The sequence below is a fragment of the Girardinichthys multiradiatus genome, chromosome 4 (genome assembly GCF_021462225.1).
Source record: "Girardinichthys multiradiatus isolate DD_20200921_A chromosome 4, DD_fGirMul_XY1, whole genome shotgun sequence".
Lineage (NCBI taxonomy): Eukaryota > Metazoa > Chordata > Actinopteri > Cyprinodontiformes > Goodeidae > Girardinichthys > Girardinichthys multiradiatus.
Window position 1 is genome coordinate 4,555,101 of NC_061797.1, and position 13,501 is coordinate 4,568,601.

Here is a 13,501-nt window from a genome sequence, read left to right on the forward strand (position 1 = left end):
CATGCAAAGGACCCACAGTGTTTTGATGTTAATATAATTAATAAAAAAACAAATAAAGTCATCATAAGGCAGTTCTCTGAAGTGACGATTCACGCTTCTCCATCTGGTAATCTAAAAGATGAGTCTGGGTTTGGCGGCTGCCAGGAGAACAATACTTGTTTGGCTGTATTGTGCCAAGTGTAAGGTTTGGTGGAGGGGGGATTATGCTGTGGGGTTGTTTTTACAGGAGCTGGGCTTGGCCGTTTAGTTCCAGTGAAATGAACTCTGAATGCTTCAGCAGACCAAGAGATTTAAGACACTTCCAAGCTGCTACATTTGTGGGAACAGTTTGGAGATGACTGTGCACCAGTGCACAAAGCAAGGTCCAAAAAGACATGGATGAGAGTTTGGTGTGGATGACCTTGATTGACCTGCAGAGAGTCCTGACCTCAACCTACTAGAACACCTTTGGGATGAATCAGAGCGGAGACGGAGAGACAGGCATTATCATCCAACATCAGTCTATGACCTCACAAATGTGCTTCAGGAAGAATGGTCAAAAATTCCCATGAACACACTCCAAAACCTTGTGGAAAGCCTTCCCAGATTAGTTGAAGTTGTTATAGCTGCAAAGCGTGGACCAACGTCATATTGAACCCTATGGATTACGAATGAGATGTCACTTAAGTTCATATGCGAGTCAAGGCAGGGAAGCAAATACTTTTGGCAATACAGGGTACATTGAATTTTTTGTTGTGGTGAGACAGTATAAGCTGTCAAATTGGTAAAAGGACTCTGCAGTCGATAAGAAATAATCATACTATAAATGGTATAATCACATAAATGGTGCAGAACCAACAGGAGCAGCTGTTTGCAGTCCTCCAGATGCAGGATCCTGGAACACTAGATCATTCAAGGGACACATCCGATGACAAAGAGACTAATTGGCAGCTCTGTGGTTAGAAATGTGGTTTTAGAGTCTAACGTTATCCTGGGGCCAAAGTGTATTTAAAACAGTTGGTAAATAAATGATCTAAATACAGTAAGACTGTTATTCACGTCGGTTGTAATAATGGTAAATTATCTTTGCTATTTTTGTGTATGGTGTTCTACTCTTTCTAAAGGCTCACTTACCACTAATAATGACATTTTTTCACATTACAGAGCATCGTGCTTGGAAAAAAAGACCAGACCAGCCAATTAGTTACTTGGAAAATACATTTAATCCCTTTAAATCTGAGCGAAACAAAGTCTACATGGGCAAAAGAGGTTGAGACTTGTGGCAGTGGATCCTGAGTGTACTTTGCCAAATAGAAATATGGAGTGCCCTCATTGAAAGCCTAATAAATGCAGTATCATTTTTTTGTTTAGGTTATTTAAATGTGGAAAACATTTGACTTCCCCCTCAGTAGACCCTGCCACTAAATCCCCCTCCCCTCCAACCAGACTTGTTTGACACACCAGACAAAGATATCACAATACAAAGAGAAAAAAGGCATATATTGTTTTCTACAACCTTCTCTACAAGGATACATTAGAGGTGTATTACACACTTCCACTGTTTCTCATTTTAGGTAGAAGCTGATAACAAGGCAAGGCTTATATAGGCTGACCATAGCTAAGACTACATGGGAGGTTATAAAGATGCAGTGAAGGGAGTGTGTGTTTTCTGATGCGTCAACAGGCAGTGTTGATGTGGAGCTGTGTGTGTGTGAGCAATAGCTGCATCTCGAAGAGTACATTTGTATCCAAATAGTGAAACAGAAATAGATCTGCTACTTCAGCCCCATCTGGCCCTCGATTAAGAAGCGTTAGTACATGAATGGTGAACAGCAAAGGCAACACTCAGAGGAGTGGAGTCACATGATATGACCATGTGACAGAAGACAGACCTGGACAGCACCAACAAAAGCAACTTTGCCAGATTTAAAGATTTTATTTTCAATTTCACTTAATCAACAATATTAATCATGAAGTTAAGCAAATGACTGTTGCCATAAGAGGTGTGATTATCAGTACTTTAGATGTATCGATTAGCTACAGGAAGAACTGTAATTGGCGCTCTGATTCTTTAAGTTCACTATGGCAGCTGTTAAGGGAAAAAAGGTCCATAGGTTTAAACAATTAAGTGCAAGAAAAACAGTTTTTTTAAGAAGAGCAATTAGTTGTAGGAAACACTGGTGACTGGTGTTCCTGGCAGCTTTTTAGATTAACTAGATTCATGCAGACATACCACATTATCATGGATGTTGGGCAACATGTGTTTCGCCAAACTGCTATATTGTGTCAATAAGGTCAATCGCTAGTGTCAGTAACATACACTTATATCTGATTCAGTCTAAAGCAAGACAATCAAGCAGAGGTTAGTAAAGAGAAACTACTGGACAGAGACCTTGTGTAATACAATATCCATGCTCAGGCAGACATAAAGCCCTGTTAACATATATTTATATACAGTTTATACAGAAAACAGTCAAAAAAAACATAAAACCGAGAATGTATCAGCATGTTCATAGGCAGGATTGAAGTAAAAACAAAGACAAACATAAAAATCTTGAAAGAACAGCACCTTGAGTGGTGATTGTAACCAATGAGTGACAGTGTGATCAAAAAAACTACAAATAATAAAAGGATAGGACTGATTGTATACACATGACAGCATCTGTGAATAAATTGTGGAACAGTGTAATGAAGGGCAGCATTTTAATGAGCCCACTTAATTCAGCAAGCATTTTATGTAATAATTCTATGTAATAAAGAAATAAACAATGGAGACTGGAACCGATGTGGTCATTATTCCATCCGCTCAGCCGATTTAATACACAGGGCTGTTGCGGATCCCACAACACAACACCATGCTGAAGATCATCTCCAAGATCTGCGAGGATAAACACAAACAAGAAATGGTTACAAACAAACAATGCACTTCACCATAGAATGGAATAGACAGAAGCTTTCTCCAAAGCAAAAAACACATTTTTCAATTATTTTAACTTTTGTTTAGTAGATATCAGTTAAAATGAATTGTAGATAATCTTTCTAATGTTTATGAGGTGCAGGTGGAAGGCTAAGGGCTGGAGCCTTCTAGCCTTTAGGAATGGGAGCTTTTTAGGGACAGAATTAGAAACTAAAGGGTAGGAACTGTGCTTGCAGGTCCACTCATAGATATCCCCTATAGTCGCACATAACCACAGTAATGTAAAGAGCCAATATGTTGGGAATGGCTGGTAATAATTATTGATTGACAAACAAAAGATCAAATATTTTGGCATAAACATTTTACCACAACTGTTATAAGTAGTTTGATACCACAGTATTTTCATTAGGATAATTTTTATTTCTTCTAAACAAATAAAAGATTTAAAAAATGAGCAATGCATTTCTCTGTTATCATAAGAACACTTTCTGAATGATTATAGCCCCTGATCATGGTAGCTGAACAGTATTCAGAAAGCATGCAGTTAGGATTTTGTTGTTGGAGTATTGGTTGCAGTTAACCTACGTTTCCTCACTTTTTTAACCAATCTGAAAATGTTAGGATCTCTGTGAGATTTAGCATCTAAATCAATAAATTCTATATCAGGTGTGGGTATCAACAGCTATAAAAGTCCATCCAACTGGCATGCAGAGTGTGAATATACCATCTGAAACCTTAGCCAACCAAATGTTGCATCCAAGCATCCTTGGAATGTGGCACACATTGATATGGCAATGACGACTGGAATTTGTTATACTTTGCAACTTTAGTTGACTTAAGTGTGAAGGTTCCTGTTGATGTACTGTAATTTAGTATTAAGGGATATTTTAGAGTTATGTTAACATCAAAACAATAACTTTTTACTTGATGCTTTGTGTTTCTTTCTGCAAGACAATGCTAGACCTTCTTTTGCATGACTTCCGACACTAACCTGCTCAGCTATACTTAAGATCTGTCCCCTAATGAAAGCTGCTCGGAGACTTAAGCATGTAGACCCTTTAATTGATCAGGAATTTAAACGAGTTGCTTGTAAAAACAGCAACAATTTCAGACTGTTTCTACAAGCTTTTAAACAGAAATAACACAATAGCAATATTCCTCACTGACATTTATTTGGAAGTGTTGGCATCACATTCTACCATAAATGTATTCTTGTTTTTTTGAAAACAATAAAGTCTGTAAATTGAAAGTGAAAATCAGTCCTGTTAAATTTTAGGTAAGCGTTTCATCCAACTTGGTTTTGTTCACTCAGCTACTCAACACAGTTGGACTAACAGCGAGGTTGAGCTGTTTTAACAGAAATAACTTCCTGAAACATGTGACACATGCTGTGTGAACATCTTCATCTTCTCACCATTATGACAGCAACCACCAGCGCAGCAATTCCCACCAGATAAATCTTATCTGAGAAGAGTTCATCAATTTTACCATGGCAGTCCTGCAAATGAAAACCATCAAACAGAAGTTACATACCAGCACTGTGTTGTGGACCCAGACTGAACTAACCAAGAGGTTTACTTTCATTACATTTTATACTGTTCTCAACTTGTGATAACAGTGAAATCAACAGTGCAGCCACTAAAAGAGTGTTACTAACAAGGCAGGAATAATGAGAAAAAGTATGCTGACAATGAACAGAACCAGGCATTAGCAAGGCATTTTATGCTACAGTATGGTTCTGTGATATAGCGCCTTTTTATGCCTTCCTTTACATTCACACAAGTGTCATTATTTCATATACGAGTGGTTTATATATGAGACTGGCCTCGCATTACCCGCCGGGTGACAGCAATGCTTCTTGTTGTAGTGAAGCTCTTCTCCTCCATCCTCATGCTTCACACCTTCTGATCATTTCAGCTCTGTGACTGCCTGCCTACACCGATGGTTCCACCTTAAACATGTCGCACATAACACTGATGCTGTCCGAATCCTTAAAAATGGGAACTGGCAGCTTTACAAAGATTCTAACTCATAACTGAAGCAAACAGTTGGACTGCCACCTGTGCATCTCTGTTCCCCACAGTCTTAGAAGAGAGGCATGGTTAGTTTCTAAATACCAAATTATATGGCAACCTGTTGCCATCTTTCATTTCCCTTTGGTGTGTGCAGAAGCTTTTTTCCCTTTGTGCTCTGCATCAGAAGCACAGCTTTAGCTTGCTCAGACTGTTGCTTCTCATCAGAATCATTTGTTAATCTGAATCAAAATCAAACATTAATTGCATTAAATCATTTACTGTAAAAATGGACATTTTAAAATCGTGTTACTTGTTAACAAAATAACTTAGTGGTTTAGGATTTTTGATTGAAGTGAACTTTATGAAGCATGATGCCACTCAGATCATTTGGAAAGGTTTACTCACTATTAACAAGAATAAACCAAAAGAGATGCAGCTTCCTGCACCTGTCACAGCAGCTTTCATTGCAAGGAAATTCATTTCACTTCTTTTTAATCTGGAATAACACAGAACCATCTGTTTTATGACCACTTCAATTCTGAATTAAAGGGGTCATTTCACTGAGAAGACAAACAAGCTAATTGTGATGGTATGGCTGTTAATAAGTCACTAAAACATGACTGTGGAGACAGGTGCGAGTACTTTTCTACCTTTGGAGTTGTCTAGTTGCATCAGTTTGTAGCTGACAGAGGGATGTTTCGTACCAACGTTTACAACCAGTGATATAGGATAACGTTTTACGTTACGGTCATAGTCTACTGAAAGGAAATGTGGTTTTAAGAGTCCAATAACTAACCTCTACCAGCAGGAGGTTGCAAATGCACTTGTGAATTGGAGAAGAGGCAAAATGACCTGCTGCCATCTAGTGCTACATTAATAATTAGTATTTTAATATAACACAGTCTAGTGGAGCCTTCTTCCTAAAACTGGAGTGTTGGGACCCACAGCCATGGATTTCAACATTAAACTCTGGTACGGACTCTTCTGGAACTTTCAAAATAAATTGCATTTAACTGACTTCCAGCAACTGAGGAAAGGGGGGTAGCAGCAGACTTCCCATGATGCCTCTGTCTGAATAAGAGAATAAGAGCACCCCCTCTCCAACAAGCCGATCTCTTTCCACACGGCCTTCAAGAGGGACCGGTCAGGAGAGGCAAAAAGACATAAACTCTTCAATCTGGATCCAAGAGTGTCATAAGATCACGCGATCATCAGAATCAAAATCAGAATCAGAATCAGCTTTATTGCCAAGTTCGTACATACAAACAAGGAATTTGACTCTGGTACACTTTGCTCTTTTGTTCTGTTTTTGCATTACAGAATATACATATTTACAATTTACAATATACACATATCTAATAGAAAAGGTGCATTTGCAACATCTGTATGCTGTTGTTTTGTACTCTATTAAATGTTCATCAGAGAAACAGCCTGGGGGAAGAAACTGTCTTTGTGGTGGCTGGTTTTAGTGAACAGTGCTCTGTAGCGGCGGCCTGAAGGTAAAACTCTAAACAGTTTATGTGCAGGGTGTGTGGGGTCTGCAGAGATTTTAGCAGCTCTTTTCTTGACCCTAGACATGTATAAGTCCTGGATGGAGGGAAGGTCAGACCTGATTATTTTCTCTGCAGTCCTGATTATTCGTTGCAGTCTGGACCTGTCCTGTTTTGTGGATGAGCCAAACCACACTGAGATGGATGAAGACAGGACAGACTGAATGATGGCAGTGTAGAAGATGACCAGCAGCTCCTGTGGAAGGTTGAACTTCTTGAGTTGCCTCAGGAAGTACAGTCTCTGCTGGGCCTTCTTTCGAACAGTGTCTAGGTATGAAGACCATCTCAGGTCCTCAGAGATGGTGGTTCCTAAGAACCTGAAGTGGTCCACGCCCGATACAGTGTTGTTGAGGATGGTGATCGGGTGTATGGGGGTGGTGTTCTCTGAAAGTCCACCACCATTTCCACAGTCTTGAGTGGGTTCAGTTCAAGGTAGTTCTGACTGCACCAGTGTACCAGCCGATCCACCTGCTGTCTGTATGCAGACTCATCACCGTCCTGGATCAGTCCAATGACAGTGGTGTCATCTGCAAACTTCAGGAGTTTCACGAACGAGTCCGATGAGGAGCAGTCATTTGTGTACAGAGAGAAGAGGAGTGGGGATAGAACACACCCCTGGGGGGCACCAGTACTTATTGATCTGGATCGGGAGAAGATGCTCCCCAGTCTCACCTGCTGCTGTCGGTCCGTCAGGAAGCTGTTGATCCACTGACAGGTGGAGGCTGGGACGTTGAGCTGTGTGAGCTTCTGGTGGAGGATGTCTGGTATGATAGTGTTGAAGGCCGAGCTGAAGTCTACAAACAGGATCCTGGCGTACGTCCCTGGGTGGTCGAGGTGTTGCAGGATGAAGTGTAGACCTAAGTTAACAGCATCATCTGCTGACCTGTTTGCTCGGTAAGCAAACTGCAGGGGGTCCAGCAGGGGGCCTGTGATGTCTTTCAGGTGCTTCAACACCAGCCGCTCAAAGATTTCATGACCACAGACGTCAGGGCTACAGGCCTGTAGTCATTTAATCCTAGGATGGTGGGTTTCTTAGGAACCGGGTTGATGGTGGATCGTTTGAAGCAGGAGGGAACCTCACGTTTCTCCAGTGACTGGTTGAAGATCCTTGTGAAGATCGGAGCGAGTTGATGTGAGCAGGCTTTCAGACATGATGGGGAGACGTTATCAGGTCCTCCAGGTTTCTTTGTTTTCATGCGCTGAAAGAGCCCGTTTACCTCTTCCTCGGAGATCTTTAGTGCAGGCAGAGGATCTGAAGGTAGGGGGTTGGTTGCTTTATGGGAGGAATTTGTTCCTGAATGGGATGTAGAGGTGATGATTTGAGGTGTGAATGGCTTCTTGTCATGTCTGCAGTAGAAGCCATTCAGACGGTTGGCCAGGAGACGACTCTGTTCACGATGGGTGGAGTGGCTCTTGTAGGCAGTCAGGTTTCTCAGACCAGTCCATACAGCTGAAGTGTCACCAGTAGAAAGGCTGTTCTTAAGCTTCTCACTATAGCTTCTCTTAGCTGCTTTGATCTCTTTTGTTAGTTTGTTCCTGGCCTGCCTGTACCGCACCCAATCTCCACTGCTGTGAGCTTCTTCCTTTTCCCTGCGCAGATTCCTGAGGTGTGGAGTAAACCATGGCTTATTGTTCCCAAAGGTGCAGAAGGTCTTGGTCTGCACACACATGTCCTCACAGAAACTGATGTATGATGTCACCACATCAGTTAGTTGGTTTAGGTCAGTGGCTGAGGTTTCAAAAACAGTCCAGTCTGTGCATTCAAAGCAGGCCTGTAGCATCTGCTTTGATTCCTCAGTCCACTTCTTAACAGTGTGAACCGTGGGTTTGGAAGCTCTTAGTTTCTGTCTGTAGGTTGGGATGAGGTGGATTAGAGAATGATCTGAAAAACCCAGAGCAGCCCTGGTAACAGCATGATATGAGCTGTGTAACAATGGTCCAGTGTGTTTTTGTCTCTGGTGGGACACTTAATATGCTGTCTGTATTTGGGGAGTTCATGGGAGAGGATTGCTTTGTTAAAATCTCCCAGTATTATGATGATCATGATGATCATATGCACAAGTTAAGTATGAGTGAAGCACTGTTTGTGTACCCGGTGATTTCATTCATAAAGAGGGGAAATTAAGGTATAAGCATTATACCTAAGTATAAGTAAGTATTATATACTTTCTCTCCGAGGCCTGCCAAGACTGTCACAGAGAAATCCCCAGTAGAGGAGCTGTTTCTACAAGTCTGAAGGAAGGACAACGGCCCGCACTGCCGTGTTTACGGTAACGCACAGCTAGTTGACAGACAGAACGGGCCGCCCAGCTACAGCTCCGGAGCTAACCCTATTGTTCACAGAGCGAACGCACCTTCAACCCCCAAGAGGTTAGCTAAAAGCTAACCTCTTGTTGACTGTAGACGTTTCTTCAAGCTCCGCCCCTTGGACAACGTTTCCTCACCATGGTTCATGAGGTTAAGTGTTTTGGGCAGAGACAGATTTAGAATGAAATGATCTAAACATTTTTCATTTTATGAAGATTTGTTTGTGTTGAACTCAGCTATCTTAGTGCTAGCAGGCTATCAGCAGCACATGTGTTCAGGTTGTGTTCTTTGTGTGTTTTTAAAGTTAAGACAAACTTTACTTGAAGGGTGATTTTAAACAGAAGATTGATCAAAAAGCGCCGTCCGCGCTTATGCATTTTAACCCTTTTATTAACCCTGGTATTTTAAAGGTGTGTGTTTGTTTCTGGTGCTAAGCTATCCGCTTCTTTGTTAACTCAACTGCTAACCGGTAAGAATACGTGCTGCTGCTAAAGAGTATTTAACAGGAAGGTTGTTAGTTTTCAAGCTAGTGAATAATAGTCCCTAAACATCATTTACTACATTTGATAACCAAGTAAACACCATTAAGCCCCATTTCTCCAGAAAGATTTGGCTCATTTCCAAAATACTCCATTAATAATATTTCTACAAATATTATTTTAATAAATAAAGGCAGCTAATGAAACACCGTTGAGAATTAGTCATCCAGGAGGTTGGTTTTATTCAGCAGATCATTATTTAAAAGGTTATTTTATTAAAATTATATTTTATCTGATCTCGCATTGTGAATGGTTGTCTGAAGATATACCAATTATTGCCTAAGTTGGTTCCAAGACTAACTTAACTTCACTTCCAGATTCTTCAAGATAATCCTTGGTTCTCAAACATAAACATTGCATGGTAATGTTGCATCACTCTTTTGGTCATGATTTTCAATCATCTTTAATCAACTTGTTTATATTGTACATAGTCCATTAGTCTTCATTATTCTTTAATTCTGCTTGGTAGTTTAGTTGGATTGTTTTAGCATAGTAAAGAGTTTATTGATTGAAATATGTTTGACTTTGAGTTGACTTATTTTTGTTAATAAATTCTTGTATTTTAAGAAATTGTGTGAATTCATTCCATATATGTGCAGAGTTTATGCTGTTCAATAATGTCAGAGCTCGTCTCACACCTTTCTATTTTGTCCTAATACCATCGCCTTACTGGGCTGGTATTCACAGGACAACCCTTAACAGACCCAAATATTATTTGATAACATATTAAAATATTAATATTAATTATTAAATAATATTCTCAGATTAAATAATCACAACAGGAGCTATTTGTAAAGCTCTGTCCCACAATCTGTTTTTTGACTGAGAGAACAAATAATTGCTAATGTGGGCGACATCACTTACAATTGAGAGCCATTTGGTGGAGCAGATGTCCTGAGGGCCGAGTTTACTCATAATGACCGAAAAGACCGAGGTCCCAAATCCCTTACCACAGCACTGGAGCTGAAACATAAAAACATCAGACAAATTGCAGTTTTGAAAGCCTTTTCTATCAAAGGAGATGTAAGTTTGGCTACGGGCTAAAGTGTGCTCAGAAAAGCAGCAGAGAATGCAGAATCTCACACTGACACACTGGTCCCTAACTGTGACATCACCAGGGGTTATCATCATACCACAAAGACCCGAGGACTGTCAGATTTGTTAACTGTAACTCATTTTTACTCTACTATGACCTTTCTATGAATGTAGCACAAGTAGCATTTCAGTGAAGCAGTCTCTTGAGTTGTTCTAAGAGGTTTGTCTCCACAGTTCATTTCTACTTTCTTAGCTTAGACCAAATACGTTTTTCAACACAACATGGTCGTACCGTCTCATGAAAAACCTTGAGAACTTCTCCAACAGCCGTCTTTTTACTTGGGTCAGCAAGGCTGTCTGTGATGGCCTGGTCATAGACAGAGTCATAGAAGTTCTTCATTTCTTTTGAAACCTGAAAAACAAACCACATGTTACTAATAGACATTCCACCAACAGCTGCGTCATGGTTAGAACCTGCGTTTAGGCTCCTGTTTCTGTCAAGTGATGATGGTAGTTGGTTTGGAGCTTTGGCTGAAAAAGACAAGTGATAACAAACAGAAGACAACAGCTAGTTACAGTGCCTTGCAAAAGTATTCGGCTTCCTTGAACTTTTCAACCTTTTGCCACATTTCAGGGTTCAAACATAAAGATTTAAAATTCTAATTTTTTGTGAAGATTCAACAAGTGGGACACAATCGTGAAGTGGAATGAAATTTATTGGATGTGTCAAACGTTTTTAACAAATAAAACACTGAAAAGTGGGACCTGCAATATTATTCAACCCCCCTTGCGTTAATACCTTGTAGCTCCACCCTTTGCTGCAATTACAGCTGCAAGTCCCTTGGGGTTTGTCTCTATCAGTTTTGCACATCGAGAGACTGAAATTCTTGCCCATTCTTCCTTGCAAAACAGCTGGAGCTCAGTGAGGTTGGATGAAGAGCGTTCGTGAACAGCAGTCTCCAGCTCTTTCCACAGATTCTCATTTGGATTCAGGTCTGGACTTTGACTTGGCCATTCCAACACCTGGATACGTTTATTTGTGAACCATTCCATTGTAGATTTGGCTTTATGTTTTGGATCATTGTCTTGTTGGAAGATAAATCTCCGTCCCAGTCTCAGGTCTCTTGGAGACTCCAACAGATTTTCTTCCAGAATGGTCCTGTATTTGGCCCCATCTATCTTCCCATCCATTTTGACCATCTTCCCTGTCCCTGCTGACGAAAAGCAGACCCAAACCATGATGCTGCCACCACCATGTTTGACAGTGGGGATGGTGTGTTCAGGGTGATGAGCTGTGTTGCTTTTACACCAAACATATCGTTTTGCATTGTGGCCAAACAGTTTGATTTTGGTTTCATCTGACCAGAGCACCTTCTTCCTCATGTTTGGTGTGTCTCCCAGGTGGATTGTGGCAAACTTTAAACAAGACTTTTTATGGATATCTTTGAGAAATGGCTTTCTTCTTGCCACTCTTCCAAAAAGGCCAGATTTGTGCAGTGTACGGCTGATTGTTGTCCTATGGACAGACTCTCCCACCTCAGCTGTAGATCTCTGCAGTTCATCCAGAGTGATCATGGGCCTCTTGGCTGCATCTCTGATCAGTCTTCTCCTAGTTCGAGATGAACGTTTAGAGGGATGGCCGGGTCTTGGTAGATTTGCAGTGGTCTGATACTCCTTCCATTTCAACATGATTGCTTGCACAGTGCTCCTTGGGATGTTTAAAGCTTGGGAAATCTTTTTGTATCCAAATCCGTCTTTAAACATCTCCACAACAGTATCTTGGACCTGCCTGGTGTGTTCCTTGGTCTTCATGATGCTGTGCTTTTTGAACAGAACCCTGAGACTATCACAGAGCAGGTGCATTTATACAGAGACTTGATTACACACAGGTGGATTCTATTTATCATCATCAGTCATTTGGGACAACATTGGATCATTCAGAGATCCTCACTGAACTTCTGGAGTGAGTTTGCTGCACTGAAAGAAAAGTGGCCAAGTAATATTGCACGCCCCACTTTTCAGTTTTTTATTTGTTAAAAAAGTTTGACACATCCAATAAATTTCATTCCACTTCACGATTGTGTCCCACTTGTTGTTGATTCTTCACAAAAAATTTGAATTTTATATCTTTATGTTTGAAGCCTGAAATGTGGCAAGAGGTTGAAAAGTTCAAGGGGGCCGAATACTTTTGCAAGGCACTGTATATAATGAAAGTGTCCTGTATTTACCTACAAATGATGCAAAGGCATCATATCACAACCTGACCTTAGGACTCAGATACTTCCATGTTTCCCTGTGGTTATACCCCACTAGACACCTGCCTGGAGGTTTGTCATGTTGGATTACTGCTGTGTGTAATTTTAAGGCCTCTGAAAGGTTTTCAGTTTAATTTCTTTAGATGCTCGTGTTGTATTTTAAACCAGCTGTACTTCCTCAGACCGTCTAACAATAACTTTTCTGAGTTTAACTTCTCATCTTCATTCTCTGCTCTGATGGCTGCTGAACCAGAGGAGGAAGCAGGCCACAGGTCTCAAGTCAAGCCCCAGGCCGGTACATATAAGTCCTAAACTGAGTCCAAATGAGCAGATTTCAGTGTCTATATGTGCAAAGCTAGTAGAAACAAGCATATCCCAAACAACCTGCTGCTGTAACTACGAAGTAGAATACAAAGACGAGCTGAATACATATGAAGGTGACACTTTTCCAATGTTTTCTGCAGACACAATTATGTTCTACTTTGTTTTGGTCTATTAGATAAACTTCTATGAAAAACACCAAGCTTCGTGGTTTTAATGTACCAAAATGTGATGAAGATCTACGGTTGTGAATACTTTACTTTGGTCTTCACTTCTGTTGCCACTTACAGTTTCTCTGTGCATGTAACCCCAGATTCCAGCAGCAACTTCACAGGCGAACAGGATGACCAGGCACACAAAGAACTGCAACAGAGAAGAAAAAGAAGAGAAAAGAACCAATGAGAAGATGTTTTATGAGCCTGGGATACTTACTGAACTAAATGTAAACACACATCACGAGCCACAGAGTGGAACTGTAACTCACAGTTCCCAACAAACACTGGGACTCCTGAATGGCACCATAGCAACCAAGGAAACCGACCACCATCATCACAGCGCCGACTGCGATTAGAATGTGGACACC

At 40.8% G+C, this 13,501-nt stretch overlaps 1 protein-coding gene across 1 annotated transcript in view; it reads right to left on the bottom strand.

Annotated features, from left to right (window-relative positions):
* Nucleotides 1-1,183: 1,183 nt before the first annotated feature.
* Nucleotides 1,184-13,501, bottom strand: part of cd81a (CD81 molecule a) — a 37,422-nt gene continuing 25,104 nt past the window's right edge. The window contains exons 3-8 of the mRNA XM_047363254.1: nt 13,403-13,500; nt 13,207-13,281; nt 10,635-10,754; nt 10,172-10,270; nt 4,311-4,394; nt 1,184-2,857 (exon numbers count right to left, since the gene is read on the bottom strand). Coding sequence (XP_047219210.1) covers nt 2,795-2,857; nt 4,311-4,394; nt 10,172-10,270; nt 10,635-10,754; nt 13,207-13,281; nt 13,403-13,500 — 539 coding nt within the window. The 3' untranslated portion in view covers nt 1,184-2,794. The remainder of the gene's footprint in view (nt 2,858-4,310; nt 4,395-10,171; nt 10,271-10,634; nt 10,755-13,206; nt 13,282-13,402; nt 13,501) is intronic.